The 24,519-nt window shown below is 36.4% G+C and overlaps 1 protein-coding gene and 1 pseudogene across 1 annotated transcript; both read right to left on the bottom strand.

Annotated features, from left to right (window-relative positions):
* Positions 1 to 6,769: 6,769 nt before the first annotated feature.
* Positions 6,770 to 9,517, bottom strand: LOC141834073 (uncharacterized; annotated as a pseudogene).
* A 2,891-nt stretch (positions 9,518 to 12,408) lies between these two features.
* On the bottom strand, positions 12,409 to 22,372 carry LOC141834072 (transmembrane and coiled-coil domain-containing protein STS1-like). Its single transcript, XM_074721520.1, has 5 exons — positions 22,032 to 22,372; positions 21,862 to 21,943; positions 17,303 to 17,797; positions 12,680 to 12,845; positions 12,409 to 12,587 (listed from the first exon to the last, which is right to left on the bottom strand). The coding sequence occupies exons 1-5, from the start codon at positions 22,265 to 22,267 to the stop codon at positions 12,409 to 12,411; spliced, it is 1,158 nt and encodes a 385-aa protein (XP_074577621.1). The 5' UTR covers positions 22,268 to 22,372.
* Between the last annotated feature and the right edge of the window lie 2,147 nt (positions 22,373 to 24,519).

Below are 24,519 nucleotides of genomic sequence, written 5' to 3'. Positions count from 1 at the left end.
AAAAAAAATTAGGTATTGTAAAAAAATTTCTGAGACTGAGGAGAGAGTTTATCAATGTCAGAATCGAGAGCATGAGTAAAACATATAGAACCAAAGACCTTAGATGGTAAAGGATGAAGAGACTGATGAGGATAAAAAATATAATGAGGCATTTGACCTTGTAAAGTGAAGAAAGGCATACGATTGATGAGATAGCACGCAATAAGTATAGCGTCACCCCAAAACTGAAAAGAAACATGAGAATGGAGAAGAAGAATCCGGGTGGTCTCAAAAAGATGGCAATTCTTGCGTTCAACAACTCCATTCTATTGAGAGGTATGAGGACAAGACATCCGATGCAACACACTATGAGATGCCAAGAAGGTCTGAAATGGAGCAGATAGATACTCACATGCATTATCACTCTGTAAAGTTCAAAGAGAAATACTAAATTGAGTTTTAATTTCATAGAAAAAAATTGAAAAAGAAAAAATAACTCCGAACGATCCTTCATCAGATATAACCAAGTACAACAAAAAAATCATCTATAAAGGTAACAAAATATCGTGACCCCAATGTAGAAGAAACATGACTCGGACCCCAAACATCGGAATGAACCAAAGCAAAAGGTGACGTAGCCCGACTCACAGTGCGAGAAGAAAAAGAACTACGAACATGTTTTCCTAATTGACATGATTCACAAGACAAAGAATTTAAATAAGAAAGACCAGGATGTAATTGTTTCAACTTATCAAGACCAGGATGTTCTAACTGAGCATGAATAAGAAGGGAAGATGCCGCCGCTGAACCAACAAGAGAGGACTGTTGAAGTCGATATAGGCCATGAGACTCATATCCGAATCAAATTATTCTCCCCGTACTCCGGTCCTGTAAGGAAACAGAAGATTCAGTAAACGAGATGACACAATCAAGAGACCGAGTAAGTTGACTAATTGATAATAAATTAAAGAAAGCACCGAGAACATAAAAAACATTATGAATAGAAAGAGACAGAAAATGATGAACAATACTGACACCCTGGGACTGAATTTGAGAACCATTTGCCATGGTGACAAAGGGTAAATAACCAGAAGTAGAGAGAGAAGAAAAAAATGATCTATTACCAGTGATATGATCGGTAGCCCCAGAATCAAGAACCCAAGAACTCGAAGAGCGAGAGATGCCAGCAAAGGAATTACCAGTGAGTGCAACGGCAACAGGAGAATCAGAGACCTTTCGATCCTTAAACCATTTCAAAAAGTCATTATAGGAAGACGGTGGGGTCGGATTTGGTGGCAACTATAAAGTGGAAGCTGAAGGAGCGACAGAACTCTGGACGATCTGTGCAGCACAGGGAGGTCGACCATGTTGACTCCAACATTTATCAATCGTGTGTCCTGGTCGGTGGCAATGATCACACCAAAGGCGTCATTTGCCACCCTTACGAGATGACATGATCAACCTTCTGTCCATCAGCACCTGCTTTCTGATTTCCCTATCCAAAAAAAGGAAAGGCCTGTTGAGGGTTCTTCACTAGAAGAAATAGAGGCCTGTTGGCTCTGATAGTCTATCTGGCAGGTCGGACCAGCGAGCAGAGCAAGAAGAGAGACGCCGGGATCACACAATCAGACCAGGGAGAGATCGTGATTGCGGAAACATGCAACGGTTGCTACTATCACCCGACGGACGGTGGAACCGAAGGTGTTGATCCCCTAATCGGTGCTGAAGAAGCGGAAGCACGAAGAGGCGCTCGCGAGGCAGCAAGGGCTTGCTGCCAAGAAGAAGAAGTGTTGCGAGACCCGTAAACTAATCTTCTCCTGTGCCCAGCAGTACACCAAGGAGTATGAAACCTAGGAGAAGGAGCTCGTCTAGTTGAAGAGGGAGGTGAGGACGAAGGGTGGCTTCTATGTCAGCCCCAAGCCCAAGCTTCTGTTAACGCCATGGATGCTTCCTGTGCTTGCCAGCGCTTGCTCACGGGAGAGGAAGGCTCTCGAATAAGTTGCTGCCGGCGATGTTCTGGTGGAGGTCCTGTTCTGGTGTCAGAACAGCAAAGGCAGAAGGGCGACGCACGATGGGAAGACGAAGAAGCCCTATTCGCGTGCGGCGGAGGAAGCGGGATCGCGCCTCACACGATCGGCGCACAATAGCCAAGCACCTTCTATCTTCCTTCTCCCTCGGCTAGCGATCGACTTCTCCGGCGAATGGCGAGCAGAGATGAAGCGACAGAAGCCTCCCCTGTTCCGGCTCTGTTTTGTCTCCTCCACGTCGCTAGCGATACTCGCACGGACAGAGAAGTCGCGGACGACACCGCGCACTCAAAAGGAGTCGAGTTCTCACGTGCGATGGAAGCGCAGTTCGGTGCTGGAACGTGGCTCGCGGCGGGTTACAGAGACACGCGCGCGCGGCGGAGGAAAGGAGGAAAAAAAAGAGAAACCCTAAAAACTTAACCTCGCTCTGATACCATGTAAAATAATACAATGAATTTCTTATTTTATTACAAGGAACAAGGCCCTATTTATACATCAATATAGGGACCTATTCTCGTTGACCTATTCTATATAAAAATATATATTTTTATATAGGAATATCCCTAAATATTCTAACAAATATAAATGATGATATAATAGGAGATAGAATCTACTGACATAAAAGAATCCATATAGTCGACCTCACATAGTGGGGTAATGTTTGATTGTTGCTGTAGTATTTAGTTCCATATAATATAGCATGTCTAACCATGATTTTATATAACTTTCCATTAAGCGGCACCTTACGATCACAAAGACCATTGTCACACTCCTTTATTTCAACCATCCTATTTATATCCTATATAAAACGTTCCTATCAACCCTTCTATCCTTGTGCACAAAGGATCATATATACTTAAATTTCTCAGGTATAGTAATTCGTCATCTTCTATCTTACTAATTGTCTTGTTATGTCTACTACTACTAAATTTAAATTTCATATATTCTCTCTTTACTCAATCTAAAACCTTTTACTTCTAGTATTTCTATCAAGATTCAAACTTAGTATTTACTCATTCACATGTATCATCAACCAAAACAATATCATCTACAGACAACATTTTATCAAAAGGTAGAATCCGTCATCCCAATGGCCCCACATGATCGGCCCTACAACCATCTGTGAGGAGGTAAATCGGGAAGCTGCACTTGGCCACGACGAGGGAGGGCATTGCCTCGGTTTCACTGAGATTCGACCCTTGCCCACTTCAGCAAGTCTGTCCCGTCAAAACCAACTCAACTATAGCCCGGAGGCTAAAAACAAAAAGGAAAAAAATCAAAGATCCCACCGAGATGTATCATAGTAGTGTGTCTTGGATGTATACAATAAGTTCATCCATGACTAGTGTAAAAAAATATACAGTTAGAGCAAATCTTTGATGTAATCCCTATCATATAGGAAACGGTTTGTTTATTCGCTTATAGTCTTTTACTTTTTTCATTATATCCTCTACGTATCCTTAATTGTTTCAATATATGATACGCTAATGCCTTTCTTTTTCAAAATTCTCTACATAATTTTTCTCGGGACTCTGTCATAATTTTTTTTAATCAATAAATATCATGTGTACAATGGATCCTTTCCCCGGACCCCGCATAGGCGGGAGCTTCGTGCACCGGGCTGCCCTTTACTAAATATCATGTGTAAGTCTTATTTTTTTCGATAATTTTCAATCAGTTGTCTGAGGAGATGTCAACCTTTTAGGCATAAATCCATATTGATTTTTGGTCATCTTGGTCTTAATCTTCTCTATCACTTTTTTTTAAAGTTTCATGATATGACTCATTAGTTTAATGTGTTTATAATTCATATAATTTTGTGTGTCCTTTGTTTTTATACATAGGAATAAAATAATTATCCTCCACTGATAATATTTTCTTCGTTTTCAATATCATGTTGAATAATTTCATAAGTCATTCAATACCCTACTTCCCTAAGTAATTTGATACCTCTATTAGAATATTATCCAGTTCAATCATTTTTTTCGTTTACATCTCATTTAACACATTCTACTTTTAAAATTTATATTCTCAGATAAAAATTTAAAGTTATATACTTCTCTAATCTACTTAATTTCTTAAGCTAAGTTGCACCTAAACCTTCATTAAAAAGTGATGAAAATACATATTTAATCGCTCCTTTATTTCCAAATCCTTCATTAGTACCCTTTTGGACTCATCTTCACTATATCTTATTTAAGTAAAATCGTTTATTTTCCTCTCTCTCGCTTTAACTATTCTATAGGTATCTCTTTCCTCTTCTTTTGCATTAAGCTGTCAATACAAACATTCAAAAGCTTCATTCTTAATTTCATTCACTGCTTTATTGGTCCTTTTCTTGACAACTACATATTTTTTAAAGTTTTTCTTCATTCTTGTAAGTGTATAGTTAGTATAATGTTCTTTTTCCATGACTTTCTTTGTATTCTCATTCCACCACCAAAATTATTTATTTGGTGATGTCTATCCTCTTGACTTACCAACTATACTCTTGGCGATCGTTTTCAAATTTAATGTCATTTTATCCCATGTTGTATTCGAATCGTCATATATTTCACTTAATATTTACACACATACCTTCTCTTTTAAGATGCTTACTTCCCATCCTTTAATCTCCACCATTTGATCTTAAGAATCATGCACGTTTTTCTTCTACTAATACAATGCTTGAAGTGTGTATCTAAGACCTATGTTAGGTGGTTAAATTTTTAACGACTTGCAATCTTTATAAAAAATTTTACCATCTTCCTGACCATAAGAAAGTAAAATTGCAACTTATCGTTCCCACTTTTGAACTAACTAGATATTCTTCTTTCTTCTTGAAAAACATATTAGTTATTATTAGTTTATATGTTATCACAAATCCAATATAGCATTTTCTTCTTCATTTCTTATTTTATAGCCCCATACACCTAATTATATTCCTCATTTCTAACATTTACATGCTCATTTAAATCTCCTCCTATTGAAATTATCTCATTTGTTAGAACTTTTTATATTACCGCATCTAGATCTTCTCGAAATATGTGTTTGGTGTCTTTATCTAGTCCTATCTCGCTTTCTAACTACTCATATTACTTTATCCCTAAAAAACTATCTACAACAATATCTACTTTATTTTTCATTTTACTCTTTCTTATATATCATAATTTAAAATCTGAATTCTTTATCATCTTTATTTTCTTCCCTATGTATTTTATCTCTTATAAACACAAAATATTAATTTTTCTCATAATTATCATATCTAGTACCTTCATTTTTTGACTAGTAAGCGTTCATACGTTTCATGTTTCAAACCTAAGAGAATTCTCTGTTGTCCTATAATATTTGTTCTTATCCAACCTATAATGTGATAATTCTTGTATATTTAACACTACACCTAAGTTCTCAAAAAGATGTAATGGTCCTTTGTCAAAATATTACAGTTGGATTCTACAACACATTCCTTCTAAGGAAAGACATAGCATTAGCGCAATAACTTAATGAATCCATACATACATTTGTTCAAGTTTTACGTTGACTCACAACCTAATGCAATCCTCCTCTATTCGGGCTTGAGACTAGTCATGATGGAGTTTATTCGCCATGAACAGAGATAGAATGCTACAATTAAAACAAAGAAAAATATTAAATACAAAGGAGATAATCCTTAAGTCCCTTAGTTGCTTGAGCCTAATGCAAAACACCTTTCGAGTGGTAGAAGGGTCATTTTTATTATATATGTGGATGACATAATTATTATTAGTGATGATCACACACTGTTAGAATCTATCTAGTTGGTGCAATTGAATTAAAATATTTGAGTGGTCTTAAATACTTCCTAGGTATGGAAGTGGCTAGGAGTAGTGTAGGAATTCTTGTTTCTCAAAGAAAATATATACATTAAGAGAGACATGTAGTGTTGTAAATGGCAGTAAGCAATAGGTGGTAGGCGGTAGATGGTAGACGATAGACAGTAGGCAGTGGTGGGGTGGTCAGTAACCGCTTACCGCCTCGGTGGTTGAATTTTTTTATTATTTTCTACAAAGAATGAAATCTTGAGCTATTTCATCCGATACAAATGAAAATTTTCATTCCGCATGCAAACCAAAATCGACATAGTCAAGTCCTCGGTGTCGACACACCCTCGAGGCCTCGCCAAGCTCTCGCGACTAGTCCGGACGGATCCCCGCTGCCGTGCAACGCATCCTAAGGCGTCGCGAGGCTCGCACGACGCCTCTAACGTCGGGCATCTACGAGGATGTGATCGCATAGAAGAACAGCAAACTTAGGTTAATTAAATTAATATTTTCAATTAATTCTCAACTAGTATGATTGAAATAATTTAAATAGACTTAATTAAAACCTAATAAAATTCTCCGATTATATATCTATATTAAAAAATAGTTAATATATTTTATATTTAAAAAATATCGAAACTATATTAGCACAACACGATACGATACCGAAACAGTATCGTTCTGGTTTGAAACTGAAACTTTAACACAGGTCGAGATTTTAAATCTTAATTTTTTTATACATAATGTTATAAATAGCCATCATTTTTTATGATATTTATGCATAAATAAACTTTACACAATATAATATAATTTATATAAGATACAAATAAATATATAAATACAACTAACAAGATAATTAATAAAAATTCATCACTATATTAATACTAAAAAAGTAATATTATTACTTTTACCAATAGTCTAAATTAAAATTTAAAGTTTCAATCCAATATGGCAACAAGCCAATAAGGACTAGACTAAACATAATTAATCTTCTAAATCATCTACATATGCACCATCAACTATATCCATAATCATTTCATCATCGGACTCAAAATCATCTTCTTTATTCTCCTCCTCCGATATATCTAAATCCTCATCAAGTTCTCTAATGGGGATGCTCCTTGCGCTCTTCCTTGGTTGTAACACTTCATCAACTCCTGAGGCATCCGCCATCATTCTCCAAGTAAGTCGTGAATCCGACTCGACCTCATCTTCATCACCACCATTTACACGCCAAACTTGAGCTTCACTAGCTTGAGAGGATAAAAGCAAATCTCCGTCCATTTCTCTTTTACTCTTGTTCTTCATAAGATTAGCATTGAATTAGACATATATAAGATTATTCAATCTTAATATCTCATGCCTATTCCTCTTCTTAGTATGTATCTAAACAATTAAAAAATTATTAAAAATTAATAAAAAGAAAGAATAGCAAACATAATTTATGAATTACTATTTTACCCCTTCAAATTGGTTCCAATTTCTTTAACACCCCAATGAACTACTTGTCAAAGAGAGAAATCTCATTGTCATTTTTTGTAAGTTTGGAGTGTCACCACCATAATTGTACCACCATCCAATTTAAAAAAAGTAAAGAGGCAAAAAATAATAAACCCAAAAATAGGTAAACCCAAAAATAGAGACATGTATGTTAGTGAATAGAAATAAAGGTGAATAGAAATAAAGGAAAAAAGTTGTACCCGGATCAAAAGTCATGGTATACATCCACCTTCTCATGCCACGACCGTCATTTTTCTTCCAAAGTTTTCGGATTTACTCTTATACTTTAATAATTCATCATTAGAAATGATGTATTACATATCCTTATCGGTGGGTAAAATTCTCTCAACACAATTCAAGAACTCATTTATAACATTGATGTCATTTTGTATGTTTGAATCTTTTAAGTAAAAAAACCAGATTAAACAAGTATGCAGCATAATGCAAAGGACTATCAAGTCTCCCCTTAGACTTCTCATCAATAACCTTCAAAATAGGGGTGGCATTTTCTTCTTTTTGAAAGTCTTTCTAATCTCTTCCTTGGCTTGTTAAGTACATTCAATAAAAAGGTCATTAAGGGCTTTTTGTCACCGTCAACAAGGCGTAAAACTATCACTAAATGGGTGAAAACATTCAAAGCCAAAGAAATATCATTTCTAAAAGAGATACTTGTTACCGTCACCTTCATTGCTTTCCCCTTCACACTACTCCTTAATTTGTGTTGCTCTACTCCTCAAATGTAAACATAAGTCTCAATTGATCTTTCTTACTTTTGAGACTTTCCAAAGTCAAAAATAAAGTAGCGAATCTAGTCACCCCAGGTCTCACAATATCCCTCTTCTTGGTATATTTCCTCATAATAATCAAAGTTCTATGATGTGCATGGACGAATATTGTTAGGGCCTTTGCTTTCCCAATTCACTAAACTTGGATAGTTTTCCAATTGCTTCAAGCATGAGGTTAATTGTATAAGTCACAGAAGAGGTCTAAAAAATTTAAGGTTGTGTAACCTTCAACAACTTCATCGCCGCCATATTATTTGTCGCATTGTCCGTCACTACTTGAACAATATGTTGAGGGGCAATTTCATTGATGTATTTTTCCACAAACTCAAAGATGTAACCCCTAGTCTGTGCCTCCATGGATTCTTTCAATAAAACCAAAGAATGTAGTGTCTAGTTTGTAATTAACACATAAATTCATAATGCTTCTCCTCTTACGATCCATTCCATCAGTCATAATTTAGCATTCATTTTTCATCCACTCTTCTTTATGCTTTTTTAAAGATAATTTAGTCCTCTCAACTTCTTATTTCAAAAGTAGCTCTCTTAGAAGATATTGACTTGGAAGTTTATAGCCCGGGCCGAATTAGCCAAACGCCTCTACAAATTGTCTAAAACTTTGATTGCCAATTGTATGAAAACGAATCCGCGCCTCATAAATCCATCTTGCAAGGTCAATTGTATGAAAAGGAATCCCTGCCTCATAAATTCATCTTGCAAGGTACTCATGCACATCATTTGTAAACTTTAACTTTAATGCATCATTTATGTTTTGTTGTCTTGCCTTTATTGGATCGATTGTTGATGCCCACTTATCAATCTTCATCCTTTACATCAATGCCTATATTTACTTCCGCCCTCTCTTCTTCTAGTTCTTCCACCTTTTCTCACTTCTTATTCTTGTTATTCTCAAGATAAGCTCTTACTCTTTTTGTCTTCATCGGATGCTTTAGAACATGCTTCAACTTGTCCTACAATACCTGCAATATGATGTTTCATCTGATAAACTCCTCCCTTAATAAGTCTCTTACACAATTTACATGTGATCCATTCTCTTTTTTCTTTGCAATACAACACTCTATAATCCCAAACAATATTACTAGACTTTCACTTTGATTCCACCTTCGATTGTTTCTCATTTTCCGCCATTAATCTTCAAGACTATAATTAAATAAAAGATCAAAAATTATTAAAAATTTTACTATAAAATATATTAACTAAAAATAAAAAAAATTAATCTAAATATTTTGAAAAAATAAATTTTTTAAATATATATATATCAAATTAATATAATAATTTTATTAGATTTTAATTAAATCTATTTAAATTATCTCAATCATAGCTAGAAGTTGATTAAAATTATTAATATAAAGATTCGATTAAATCCTAAATTAAAAAATCCTACGTTAAAAAAGAAAAACTAACTGTTACTATGTTTCAGCTTCGACATTTCAGCCTCTGACCATCCAGACGCGTTGTCGGACTCGAGCAACGTGTCCAAACGCGTCGCTTGGGCCCATCCATGAAGTCCAGACTAGTCGCCTAGGCCCAACGACTAGTCCGGACCCATCGCGTGAGCTCGAACGTGTCGTCCTAACCCAACGATAGGCCCAAACACATCTACCGAGCCCAACAACAGGCCCGAAAGCATCGTCCGAGCCCAACTACCAGAACGGACATATCGCTTGGGTCCGGCGATGTGTTCGGACGCATTGCACAACGCATCCAAAGTCTAAACGTAAGAGTTAGGTTTTTGTCATGTCAAATTCAAAATATATAAAAGTCTAACCTAACGACGGCAGCAGATGATGGCGACGAGCAGTGACGGGGAGCAGCAACCGGCAATAGGCGACAACAATGATTCGAGGTGGCAGGAGGCAGAAGGAGGTGAGTTATTTTTAAATCACACACCACATGAGAGTTTTTAACCTAAGTTAACCGCCTAAAATACTACTTTCCATAAAAGCGAAGCAACTGATGTCCGCTTCCTGCCTAGGCGGATGCCTTAAACACCATTTAGAACACTGGCCATATGTTAGGGTGCAAGCCAATTGAGATATCCATAGAGCTAATGTTAAATTTAGACTTGAGGTAAGAAAGGAGGTTAACAATAAAAGTTGTTAGCTAATTTATGATAGGTACTCCTTGAATGGATATATTTTTCAAGAAACGAGGTCACAAGATGGTAGAAGTCTATACTAATACTGATTGGGCAATTCCTTTGTGGACAGGAGATAATTTCATGATAGTGCACATATGTTTAGGGCAACTTGGTGACATGGAGAAGTAAGAAACAACTAACAATGGCTCAAAGCAATGCATAGGCAGAATTTCGAACACTTGCACACGAAAAATGTGAGGGGATATGGCTCAAAAGGTTACTAGAATAATTGAAGATCTTTAATGACTTTCCTATAATGCTCTATTGTGACAACCAAATAGCTATTAGCATTGCTCACAATTCAGTTCATCACGATTAAATCAAGAACATATAAGTGGATCGTCATTTCATCAAGGAAAATTGAAAGACAAACATTTCCATTCGGGGGAGCATTGGAATATTCTAACATTAAAAAGTGATTTAGCAAATCATTTTATTAGAAGATTGATTTATTTCTTTTTTTATTTTATTTTTTAGTTGATTCTTTTCTAGGTAATTCTTTCCTTTTTGTGTTTTTTGTTTTCTTTTTTTCTTATAGTTGAAAGATTATGACCTACACACCTGATTATTTCATTTTTTATTTTGTAGACAAAGTTATATATATGAGCTAAATTATTATAATAAAAAAGTACGAAGATTTCTTGTAATAATTTTAATTTTCATTCTCAATTCTTTCACAAGATTTTTCATATATCATTAAGGATAACGTAGCTACAAACAAATCATGCTCAGCAAGTAAGCTTAGTCAATAAAAAAGGACCATGGCCATATGGTCATTTATTTAATGAACTATACAAAATAAGAACATATAAAGGGATACCAAGAATCCAGTCTTTTTTTTTTTTTTTTTTTTTTTGGTAAAGCGCTTAGAGAAGCAAAAGAGGACTAGGGTTCAAATCTCAAATGGGACGGATATCTTGGAGATGGAATTCCGAGTGTGCATAAGTTGTGTCCGGATTTATCCAGTAGACGAACCAAGGGTAAAGTCATCTACCTCGACGATTAGTGGACAAAGCCTAAACACCTAGATTATCAAAAAGAAAAAATAGAATCCAATCTTTTAGAAGTTAAATGTTGAAGTGGTTGAGGTTAGATACTAGATGGTTTGTTTTGGGGTTAATTAATAAAATTATTATAACCTTTGTTCTAAATTTCAAATCTAATATAGCTTTCAAACATCTTCAAATTTAAGTTTTAGTTTTAAATATAAATCTGTTGTTAAGTTGGTGACATGAAAGAATGCCAAAGCAGTCGATTTGTCTATATTATCCGCCAAGTGGGTACTAGCCATGCCACATCGACTTAGGTGGAAAAAATTGACTATAGTGAAGTTCAATACAAGGCCTAGAGATAGTGCCTTAAAAAAAATTTTAATTTAAACTAGTAACATGTCATGAATTAGTACCTAGTTGACAGATGTATGACAAATCACCTAATCTAGCATTTTGCCAACTCACAACATCAACAACTAAACAGTGGATATGACAAGTGCAATTGACTCATAAATTTAAAACTAAAATCTAACTTTGTGAAGATATTAAAAAATTTAAGCATTATGATAATTACATTTTCAAATCTAAATTTTAGTTTTAAATATAGACCGAAGTTAAGTTGGTGATATAGAGGAGTGTCAATGCAGCCGATTTGTCTATATTATCTGCCAAGTGAGTCCTAGCCATGCCACATCAACATAGGTGGAAACAAACAATAGTAGGGTTGAGTTGATGGTCAACACGGACTAGAGATAGCGTCTTAAATATTTCTTTTGTATTTAAACTAGTGACATGTTATGGATAGTTCCTACTTGTAACATGATGTAGGCATCAACTAATCTAGCATTTTACCACGTCACCACCACTTCACCAATTTACTAGTGGATAGACCACCTTACCCCCATGCCACCAACTTACTAGTGGATGGACCACCACATTACCAACATACCACTAGATGGAATTTGATTGGATGATAAATTTAAAACTAAAATGTATCATTGTGAAGATTTAAAAATTTTTAAACATTATGCTAATTTGAAATTTCATAAAGATTGTGATCGACTTATTAATCAAGCCTTTGTTTTAACCAACCAATGTTGTGTGTGTGCTTACGCATGATTTAAATAAAATGATGTGTCTTTAAGTTTAAACTTGGAAGAGACTAAAGGGGTAAGTTAAAGGTAGAGACTAGAAGGGGTGAGTTAAAGGTGCACCTCCAAAGGAAGCAGCAACTGCTACAGAACCAGCTACAGATCCTGCAGCAGTAGCTATGGCAGCAAATCCACTTGCTCCAATAACAGGGACTAGAGTCCCTAATGTGGGAGCTAAAGCACCAAACCCTGCAGCAATTGCTGGAGCAGCCAAACCTATAGATAGTGGATACGTAATTTATAAAATTTGCATGAAGGCAAATCAACCAACGAGTAGAATTTATTATTAATAGTTTGGTATATCAAACCTCCAGTTAAAGCCATCAAAGCTCCTCCAGTCAATGCGGCTGCACCTATGACTCCACCACGTTTCCATTTTGACCATTTGCTCTTTTCAGATTCATTTTCTTGGGATTGTACTTCCTCTTTTGCTGCAGCCATTGCCGAGCAAGCAACCATTATCTCCATAGCCTCCTATAACACCAAAGTTCAAAGGTTAAGAGCCCTAAATTAAATGAGTTGCTAAGAGTGGGAAAAAGTTTCATTCCTCAAGTACAACTATTTTGCCAATAGGTATGCTAATCTTGGAGGGAGACTACCAATTTATTAACAAGTGAAAATGAGCAGAATGTACAAATCAATTGAGTTAATTAATCTAGTCTTGTAAATCCTGAAAATCAATATTCAGGATGGCAAATTGGTTACTAGAAGTAAAGCAACACAGCACTGCCAGGTGATTTGAAATATTGAACCTAAAATTGAAAGATCACCTCTTTAGTTAGCACGGATAAATAAACACTTAGGCACAATCAAACGTGTGTAGCTCACTAATTGATAGTATTTTGGTTTTTAGCAACACGGATCACAAGTTCTGGAAGATCGGATAAAAAGCTAGAATTACAAGCTTTTAAGCCATTAGCAGGAATTCCTATGGAAGATCATACTAGGGCTGAGAAGCTGAAGGTAGGGTTGTGCAAGGAAGCCTCACACTACAGAACCATAGTTTTGCAACATCCTTGTAAGATAAACTCATAGATTTCCAACACTCAAATTGATAATTATCTCCGCCCATAGCACTGATATTGATTTTCCACATCTCCATCAGGAGGCGCTGACAGAGCCGAAACGTCAGCCGCAGGCTCGCTGGTGACTCTCTCCTCTACGTCCACATCTTCTATTGTTCGTGCCGAGGGTGAAAGCGAGGTCGCTAAGCTCATCCAGAGCAGATTTGAACAGGACCTCCCTGCCACAGCGCCATCATCTTCTCCCTACTATGACAACTCCATCGCTTTTCTATGACGACTTTCTGAAATGGTATGAGGATCGAAAGGTTTCTGATTCTCCTACTGCAGTTGCACTCACTGGTAAATCTTTTACTAGCATATCTCACTCTTCGAGTTCTTGGATGCTTGATTCCGGGGCCACCGATCATATCATTGATAATAGATCCCTTTTTTCTTCTCTCTCTACTTCTGGTTATTTACCCTTTATCACTATGGCAAATGGTTCTTAAACTCAGTCCCAGGATGTTGGTATTATTCATCCTTCTCTATCTCTTTCTATTCATAATGTTCTTTATGTTCCCGGTGCTCCCTTTAATTTATTATCAATTAGTCAGCTTACTCGGTCTCTTGATTATGTCATCTCATTTACTAAATCTTCTGTTATCTTATAGGACCAGAGTACGGGGAGGATGATTGACTTCGGATGTGAGTCTCATGGCATATATCAGCTTCAACAGTCCTCTCTTATTGGTTCGGCGACGGCATCTCCACTTCTTATTCATGCTCAGTTAGAACATCCTAGTCTTGATAAGTTAAAACAATTACATCGTGATCTTTCTCACTTAGAGTCTTTGTCTTTTGAGTCATGTCAATTAGAAAAGCATGTTCGTAGTTCTTTTTCTCCTCGCACTGTGAGTCGGGCTACATCCCCTTTACTTTGGTTCATTCCGATGTTTAGGGTCGGAATTGTGTTTCTTCTACATTGGGGTCACCATATTTTATTACCTTTATAGATGATTTTTCCCATTATACTTGGTTATATCTGATAAAAGATCGTTCAGAGTTGTTTTTTCTTTTTCAATCTTTTTTCTATGAAATTAAAACTCAATTTGGTATTTCTCTTCGAACCTTGCAGAGTAATAATGCACGTGAGTATCTATCTACTCCGTTTCAGACCTTCTTGGCGTCTCATGGTGTGTTGCATCGGATGTTTTGTCTTCATACTCCTCAACAGAATGGAGTTGTCGAACGCAAGAATCGTCATCTTCTAGAGACCACCCGGACTCTTCTTCTCCATTCTCATGTTCCTCTTCAGTTTTTGGGTGACGTACTTACTGCGTGTTATCTCATCAATCGCATGTCTTCCTCCACTCTACAAGGTCAAATACCTCATCATGTTCTTTATCCTCATCAGTCTCTTCATCCTTTACCACCTAAGGTCTTTGGTTCTATATGTTTTACTCATGCTCTCGATTCTGACATTGACAAACTCTCTCCCCAGTCTCATAAATGTGTCTTCCTTGGGTACCCACGGTCTCAGAAAGGGTACAAATGTTATTCCCTTACTCTCCGGCGATACTTCATCTCTGCTGACATCACGTTCTTTGATTCGGTTCCATTTTTTGAGCATAATGGATATCCGTCCGAGTTTTCTCCTTCTACGTCTGCACCAATGGATATCTTTTATCCTCCGGATGAGTCTCTGTCACCTCCGGAGACATCTCCATTGCAGGTTTATCAATGTCGTCCTCGTCCTGCTTTGTCGCCGCCCACCAATGGCCCTGCCATGGACACATCCTTGGAGCCAAATCTTTCGCCTCGTCCTTCGGTCCCATCTCCTGAGTCTGATATTCCCATTGCACTTCAGAAAGCTATGTGTTCCACTCGTAATTCTTCTCCTCATTATGTTTCTTTGAGTTATCATCGTATTTCTCCTTCTTATTTTTCTTGTCTTTCCTCTTTGTCGTCTGTTTCTCTTCCGAAGACAGCAGGTGATGTCTTTGCCCATCCAGGATGGAAACAGAGTATGCTCGATGAAATGTGTGTCTTACAGAGCAGTAGGACTTGGGATCTAGTTCCTCTACCACCAGGAAAGTCAGTTGTCGGTTGTCGATGGGTATATACAGTGAAAGTTGGTCCAGATGAAAAGATTGCAAGGCTTAAGGCTCGCCTCGTTGCTAAAGGCTATATTCAGATTTTCGGATTAGATTATGGGGACACTTTTTCTCCTATTGCCAAGATGTCTTCCGTATGCATATTCCTGTCCATTGTTGCGATTCGACATTGGCCTCTTTATCAGTTGGACATCAAAAATGTTTTCTTACATGGTGACCTGCTCGAAAAAGTCTACATGGAGCAATCTTCGTATTTTGTTTCTCAAGGGGAGTCTTCGGTCTTGTATGTCGCCTACGGAAATCTTTATATGGCCTCAAGCAGTCTCCTATAGCATGGTTCGGTAAATTTAGTATTGTAATTCAACAGTTTTGCATGATTCAGAGTGAAGCTAACCATTCTGTCTTTTATCGTCACTCATCTACTGGTTGCATCTACTTAGTAGTTTATGTTAATGATATTGTTATCATAGGTAGTGATCATTTCGGGATTTCACAGGTGAAACAACATCTTTTCAAACATTTCCAAACAAAAAATCTCGGCAAACTCAAATATTTTTTGGGGATAGAAGTAGCACAGTCCAAAGATGGGATTATCATATCCTAAAGAAAGTATGCAATGGATATTCTAGAAGAAATAGACATGTTAAACTCAAAGACAGTTGACACCCCCATGGATCCTAATGTCAAGCTCATGCCAAATCAGGGGCAGCCTCTTCCAGATCCTGAACGATACAGGCAATTAGTAGGGAGACTAAGCTACCTTACTGTTACTCGTCCGGATATCTCATTTGCAGTAAGTGTAGTAAGTCAGTTTCTCAACTCTCCATGCAAGGAACATTGGGATGTTGTAACACGCATTATCCGATATATCAAAGGCGCTCTAGGAAAGGATCTTTTGTACGAAGACAAAAGACATACTCGAGTCGTAGGGTATTCTAATTTAGATTGGGCAGGATCTCCCATTGATAAAAGATTTACTTCTGAGTTTTGTATATTTATCGGAGATAACCTTATTTCTTGGAAAAGCAAAAAGTAAAATATTGTGGCAAGATCCAGTGCAGATGCAGAATATTGAGCTATGGCCATAGTTAGTCAAGAACTTATATGGCTCAAACAGTTGCTTCAAGAGTTAAGATTTGGAGAGGTTACACAAATGTCACTTATATATGTCAACTAAGCCGTCATGCATATCGCCTCGAATTCAGTTTTTCATGAGAGGACAAAACATATTGAAGTCGACTATCACTTTGTCAGAAAAAAGTCATATCTGGTGAAATATCTACTAGTTTTGTTAACTCACATGATCAACTAGCAGATATATTCACTAAGTCACTAAGAGGTCCTCGAATTGACTACATATGTAATAAGCTAGGCACATATGATTTATATTCTCCAGCTTGAGGGGGAGTGTTACAATATTTAGGGATATTAGCCTATAAAAAAAATATATTTTTTTTTATAGAATAGTTCACCTAGAATAGGTCGCTAAATTGGTATATAAATAGGGCTTTGTTTCTTGTAATAAAACAAGATTTCCTATATTATTTTACAAACATATTAGGAATCTTACACATAACTTTAAATCTATAATACTAATAGATGGCTGAATTCATTATTCCAACAAAACTATTAATACTAATACTTCTAACATTTGAAAACTTTATGTCTAAAGGATATTTATGATACGACGCTTAGGTAAAATAAGTTAATTAAGAAACCATGATAGTGCATATTATTGAAATTGGAACATTTTTTTCATTTAATTGACTGAAAAATCATTTGAAAAACTATGTCTATCAATAAAAAAACATACCACTGTGATCCACTTAACATCAAGCCAAGTTGCTAACAACCGTATGGCAACACGATGTCTAGCATCATAGCCCTTTCGAAACTTAGATCTTTTTTGGTCATCTTGAGGTATATCAGCCACACATGCAGAAAGAAGTTCATGCAACACTACCAGTCTCCTCGTTTGATAAAAAGGAGAGTCTGTTATTATTGATCCTTCACTGCATTGGCTGTCAAATTGATTTTGTAAGTCCTCCACTTTGAGAGACACCTTCAAATTTCTGTTTTCCAAGGTTGGACATGTTTCTGATGTCTTTTCTAAGCTCTTATGGGATGTCCATAAGGTAGGCTTGTCAACATCAGTCTGATCTTGATTCTGATGCTCCTCCCAGGATACCTTGCCTGAAGAAGTTTCTAAGCTCATTGACATGGCATCAACTCCCTTTTTTAAAGCGAGTTCTAGCTCATGCTTCTCTGAAGAAATTTCACCGTCTTCTTCGAAAATTATTCTCATATACTGTGACAGAAGGAAAAAAACCAGAAGTCATTGAGAAAACATCCATAACATTGGCAGTTTGCACATGCATAGACTTCATAATGACATCAAACTGGCAGCTCAGTGTTAATTTTTACTGAATCATTTCTTCAAAATAATATAAAATGATCAATATTGCACTTATGAAGTTATTGTCTAAGAACAGAAACTTCGATTAGAAAGATAAAAATACTTCTTTCATACAAAAGCAGCTTTTATTAGAATATATTTGATTTTTTAAAACTAAGTCTATTTCAACCAACACTTTTTACAATTTTATTCTTCACAAACACAAAGTTTTTGTATAAAGTGAATGCCTTAGAAGACTTGGAGCAAATCATCTTCAAACTATTAAATTGATCTTATAATTCATCAATTTCCTGTTTCCACTGTCAATTATAATCTTACACAGAAATAGTTTAAGCATTGAGGCCTCAGACTTGTGAGTTGGATGTCTCAAATCATCTAAGGCAGACCCAATCAAATATTGAAGCTCAAATTCAGACAAACATTGCACAGGCATGCCAGAAGTCAAAATGAAAATTTTCTTAATGGAACAATGAAGAAACAGTTTTGTGGATATAAGTACAAAGTTTCTCTGATGTATGATCTATAGAAACGAACAAAATCTGAAGGAAAAATCCAATCATTCCACAAGGAACAAAGACAAGGAATAGTGTCATAGAGATGCCCTTGAACAAAAATCCTATCAGTGAAGAGTATATGCATAGTTGTAACTATAACATAAAATGTTAAAACAATTTAATGATAGTAATTTTCTCAAACGTCAAATACAAATTCATATATCATCATGATAAAAGGGAATTTTCCCTCCAATTGAGAGCCAGGAAGAACTCAAACTTTGGGAACCTTTAACAAGAGTTGGTGTATTAGGAAATTCATATTGTTTATGCTATGACCAATGATCAATCTTCATTGAAGATTTAATGGTATATTAGGAAGACTTGTTGGGCCAACTACAAGAAAAACAGGTGCATTGCTCAATCAAATAAGATGGATTGTGTTCCACTATGGAAAGTAAAAGTTTGGGCATCATAGATAATTTGTCATATGCTCCCATCAATTAGAGTTTAGGATGTGAGTAGAAGGAAATCAAATAAAAATGTATGTAACATATTAAAAGTGACTTAAAATATTTAAACATTATAGCTACAGCAGTCTTACATATAGTTCAATGTGAAAGAACATCCACACAGCAAACCACAAATTATTAGAACTCTTGCATGCTGAATATGCTAAAAAGCAAGCATCATCTTGGTCCTATCATGGCAAGGTTTGTAAAGTCAAGTAGTACTTTAGAACTTTGCAACTCATAGTTATATCCCGATATATAGCTTAACATTTTTAGCACTACATGTGTACTAGTGGTTGGTTGATTGGACAGGCCTAGATATGGACTAAATGGTAGAGCATTTTTGTAATTATAGGATTCAAAAACAAGCCAGTAGCATGTTAAATTTAATTAATTGGTTACTCGTCCAATATTAAGCTATTATGAATGGACCAAATTTAAACATTCATATAGTTAACATTTATTTTCTAGAAAAGGAATTTTGCAGTTCATTGTATTTTAAAAGATCATGAGATCCACACTTCCTCTTCTTCATGTATTAATAACCCAACCTCCTAGATTGACTCACCTAATCATTAATGATCATCAAGGTTGGAATTTTGCATTCTCAGAACTAATTTTTTGAAAAAAAAAAACCATTAGACTTGCCAAAGCATAAGATAACCAGGAATTTCAATCAAAAGCAACACCATGAAAAGATCATGTGGTTTTTCATTATTATGAACATGGTGAATCATGGTTGGGTGTTGATCCCAACCCAAAATAGTTGGACATGATTCATTCTTCTTGTTGCATTCAACAATGAAAAATTATCACATTCCTTTCAAAATCATAAGCATTTTCGATAGAAGCTCTGATAGTCCATCAACTGGTTCATGGAATTATTAATGAGCAACATAGAAGCCAAAAAAATCCTCAAAAGATGGGGAAAAAATTTAATGGTTTTGATGATACTTTGCAAACATTGTTTAGTCTTGCTATTAAATATATTTGATTAAATCTACATTGTCATTCACTCATCAATATGAGGAACTAAGGATGCTTGGCATGCATCCTTTCCACTATTTAAATAGTTATGCCCCATAATCATTGTAATGTTGATGCTAATGTCCAAGATAATTATCAGATATAATGACACAAAATATCTTCAACACTGAAGACCGATTGACATTCCAAAACATGGTTGAGCCGATTATGAATTTACCATAAGGTACATACAACAATAACAACAATCAAGCTTTATCCCATTAGATGAGGTCGGCTATATAGATCCTTCTACGCCATTAGGCTCTATCCCCTACTATATCATCATTTATATTTCAATAAATTTTATCTTGTTTTATTGTTACTAACCAAGTCTTTTTTGGTCTTCCTCTTCCTCATTTGATGTGCACATTTGTCATAGTTTATCACCTAACTGGAACATTTATTGATCGTCTAAGTACATATCCATGTCATCTTAAACATGTCTCTCAGAATTTTCCCTCAATAGGTGCAACCTCTACTTTCTCTCTAATATTTTCATTTATTATCCTATTTATCCTTGTATATCCGCATATCTACCTTAACATCCTCATTTCTATCTTCTGATCATGTGCTCGAGTCATAATCCAATATTCAGCTCCATATAACATAGGAGGTCTAACCGCCATTTTGTAAAACTTTCCTTTAAGTCTTAGAGGTACTTTACAATCACAAAAAGCACGCGACGCTCTCCTCTATTTCAAACATCCTGTTTATATTCTATATAAAACATCTCTCAATCCCTTCATCTTTCTGTAAAAATGATCCTAAATATTTAAAACTCTTAGTTACAGACAATTCGTCATCTCCTATCTTAACAATTTAGCATTTACTCATTCACATATTTTATCTACCAAAATAATATCATAAATAACATACCACAGTAACGTATCTTGGATGTGTCCAGTGAATTCGTCTATGATTAGTGTAAAGAGATAGGGATTTAGAATTAATTCTTGATGTAACCCTATCTTTATGGAAAATACTTCGGTTAATCAGACTGAATCTTCACTCTTGTCATTATATCCTTATACATATCGTTAACTATTTTAATATACATTATGCTAAGATCTCTCTTTTCTAGAATTCTATATATAATTTTCCTTAGGACTCTATCATAAATTTTTTTCTAGGTTAACGAATATCATGTATAAGTTTTGTTTTTGTTCCCGATATTTTCCAATTGGTACATAAGTTATAAAACCCTATGCGACAAAACCCTCAATAAGTTTCATCCATTTCATTTTTGAAGTCATTATCAAGAAGACATGATAAGATTAAGGCCATTCTTGATGATTATATCGCCACAAAATGGAGATTCCTAGTAAAATGCATGAGCAAAACAAATATTAATTTACATTTGGAGATCAAAGAATGAACAAAAGGATCTTGACATTTACCTACACAAATACACAACCAAAGAGAGCCCCTAATCAACACACTAATATGACTTTCCATATGAGCTCTGTTTTGGCACTAGGAATATTTGTCTTTAGTTTGGAATCTTATTTATATTTGTTTTAAGGAAACACATGAGCAGAAAAATGATGCTTCAATAGTTTCATGTGTCCTTATTCATAGGTTTGCCTACTCTCTCCCCTTCCACCATAGAATCTAGCTTCTTCACCGCATCAATATCAAGTTAACAGAAAGTTTCCCAAAAATGTCACCTTGATTCCCTAGACTTCAATCGTAACATTTGTAAACACCCATACGATCCCAGATCAGTGTGGAAAACTTGAAAAGATACGGACAGCATCGTTCCACTGTCCCCACGACCGCCTAGAAAGAAAGCGACTCGTACCTATCAAAACTCGTGCAGACAAATGATCGGGCAAACTAACAAACAGGTTCTTCAATTACAATAACAACCGCCGATTAACAACCCAAACGCACAAAAAGTACGAAGGATGTAAGAAAATCATTGTACCGCTCCTATGTGATGTGTGACTTCCGATGTCGCAGCAGTCTCCTCCAGTCCTAGCCAGGCCTTGGAATCAATGTTCAAAAACCTATTCCCTCCAATAGGAAAAGGCTCAGGCACATGCATCTTGGAACGAGTTCGTGAAGAAAGGAGAATGCAAGACCAAACGGGCTAACCTGAAGACAGGGCGGAGGAGACCTCGAGACTGATGTGTCCAGAGTTCGGGATCGTCGCCGTCACTCTCACTGCTAGTGCCGCTAGCGGAGCTGCACCTATCCCTTGCGTTAGGATCAGCTTCGGGGACATCGGAGCCAAGGGGGAAAATCTGATGGATCTGAGCCTGGCGGAGGGCGAGTGCCAGAAGCGCTCCTGCCGCGTATCTCTGCGTCGCACTCAGCATCGGGGAGGCCATTGTCACCGGACGAGTTATTTCTCAGGATAGCAGGTACTGGAAGCGGTCTTTGGCTCCTTCGCCTTGCACAAGGTATCGTTTGGTTTCGTTCATCGAAGAAGACGACCCGTCAATCACGACACAATTTTTTTTTTCAATTTACTAAACCATGTATTCAACTTTTTTTTTTCCGCATTTTGTTGAACCGCATTAAAAACTTTTCGATGTTATCCAAATTACGTAACATAGTTTGGAAATTCCAAAATCACATTTCCATTTCCCGTTTTACCCTTCATCTCTTCTGTGCATCGTCCAAATATAAAAAAAAAATTTTTATCTGACTCATTTTTATCTTTTTCCTATAAAAATTCTACTTCTCGATGCCACCAGAGTCATTCACCGTTTCAGCTTATTTATGAAAATCCTAATCTCTCCTTCCTAATGAGTTTTCGTGATCAACGTCTAACCTAAAATCGTGCATTTGTCATCCGCCAAAGCTAGGGCTGAGCAAAATTTCGGTTAAACCGAATAAATCGATCAAATCGAACCGAATTTTTAATTCGGTTCGATTTATTCGGAATTTCGGTTTTATTTAATAAAAAAATCGAATTTTTCGATTTAATCGGCTCGGGTTCGGTTTTTAAAAATTTCGGTTCGGTTTACCCGAATAAACCGAACTAATCTCATTTTAATCGGTTCGGGCAGTAAAAAAATCTGCAATAAAATCTACCCGGCCCGCTACGGCAGTAAAAAAACCCTAACCTTTCCGCCTTTCGCCTCTCGCGACTCTCCCTTACGCCGCGATTCCCTCGCTGTTGCGACCTTCCTCTTCATCGCGATTCCCTCAGAGTTCGCCGGCGCAACTCTCCACAGACCGCTTATGCCGCTGCGGCTCTCCCCTTCGGTTCTTCCCTTATTCTCGCTCTCTTCGGTTCTTCCCCTCATTCTCGCTCAGCGCCGTCGCGAGTGGCGATTCCCCTCATTCTCGCTCAGCGCCTGATCCCCTCTCCTGCTGGCCGCTCGATCCTGCCTGTGCTCGCCAGTCGCCGCCGACTTACCCTAAATCCGAGACTTGAGTCTCTCCTCAAGAATTACAGCACAACAATGGCTGGTTTAAGGGTACTTCAGATTTCCGTTCATTAAGGTTTCTGTTTCAGTTACAGTTCTTGAGCAATTAAGCATAGTTTTCTTCTTGTTAATCCTTCATGCCATTGACTATAGCTTTGATTATGATGATTATCACAGGTATTGACTCAAAACCTTTGTGAAAAATCGGTTAATCGGTTTATTCGGTTTTTAACCGATATTTTATCGGTTCGGTTTATTCGGTTATTATTGAAAAATTTGGTCGGTTCGGTTTGGTCGAAAAAATTTGGTTTATTCGGTTTTCGATTTATTCGGTTCGGTTCGGTTCGGTTTTAACCGAATACTCACCCTTGGCCAAAGCTCTTGCATCACTGCCCAACAGGGACGGCTCAAACCTCCCAGGGATTCTAGACAAAATTTTTTTAAATAATTATTATTATTTTAAAAATATTTCTCTTTTTTTTTTATTCGAACTTGAGACCGACAACAATGGATTTAAAAATTAGGGTCCTAGACATAAGCCTTATGGCCTATGTCTAAAACCGGCCCTGCTGCCCAAACTCTTGCATCACCGACTTCACCACCTTCACCGTCTTCTCTCTTGTTTTTCCTTGACGATCCTCAGCAACTTTGAGGTCCGGTGCTGTCCCAATGTAATTCGAAATTCTGGTGAGAAATTCCCTTCTTAAGTTAAAGTTACTCATATGAACTTTTACATTGTAAGAATTGAAATTGAATTCTTCCGTCGGCCAAACTCCCTCTGCTTAAATTTTAATCTGGTTTCAACTTTTCTTCCAACTACAAAATCAAGACACTGTCAAAGTTTTAAGATTCTAAATTATGATCATCTCTAAAAAATAATATTTTTATTTAGGTTACATGTTATTTATTTGCACAATCTGTGTTCATCAATGATCATACCCTTTGTATTTTTGAAATTGTCTCATTGTTTAACTTAGTTTTTGTTAGCGGTAGTGACTATGAATTAATGAATTCCAAATTCTGGAACAATGAATAAACAGACCCATATAAAACATATGCTATTAATAGTCCAAAAATTGCTATACTTACCGAAAAAATTGCATTTGTAAAAAATTCATACCAATCCACGGAATAACTCGCATTGGGATGTAAAAGATTTGTCGATGGAGTTAACCATTTTGATAATATATCAAAATATATTATTC

This window comes from Curcuma longa, chromosome 8 (assembly GCF_044706935.1).
Source record: "Curcuma longa cultivar G26 ecotype Majalengka, Jawa Barat chromosome 8, ITB_CL_G26_1.1, whole genome shotgun sequence".
Classification (NCBI taxonomy): Eukaryota; Viridiplantae; Streptophyta; class Magnoliopsida; order Zingiberales; family Zingiberaceae; genus Curcuma; species Curcuma longa.
The sequence above is the reverse complement of the archived record's forward strand: the minus strand, read 5'-3'. Positions and strand labels throughout refer to the sequence as shown.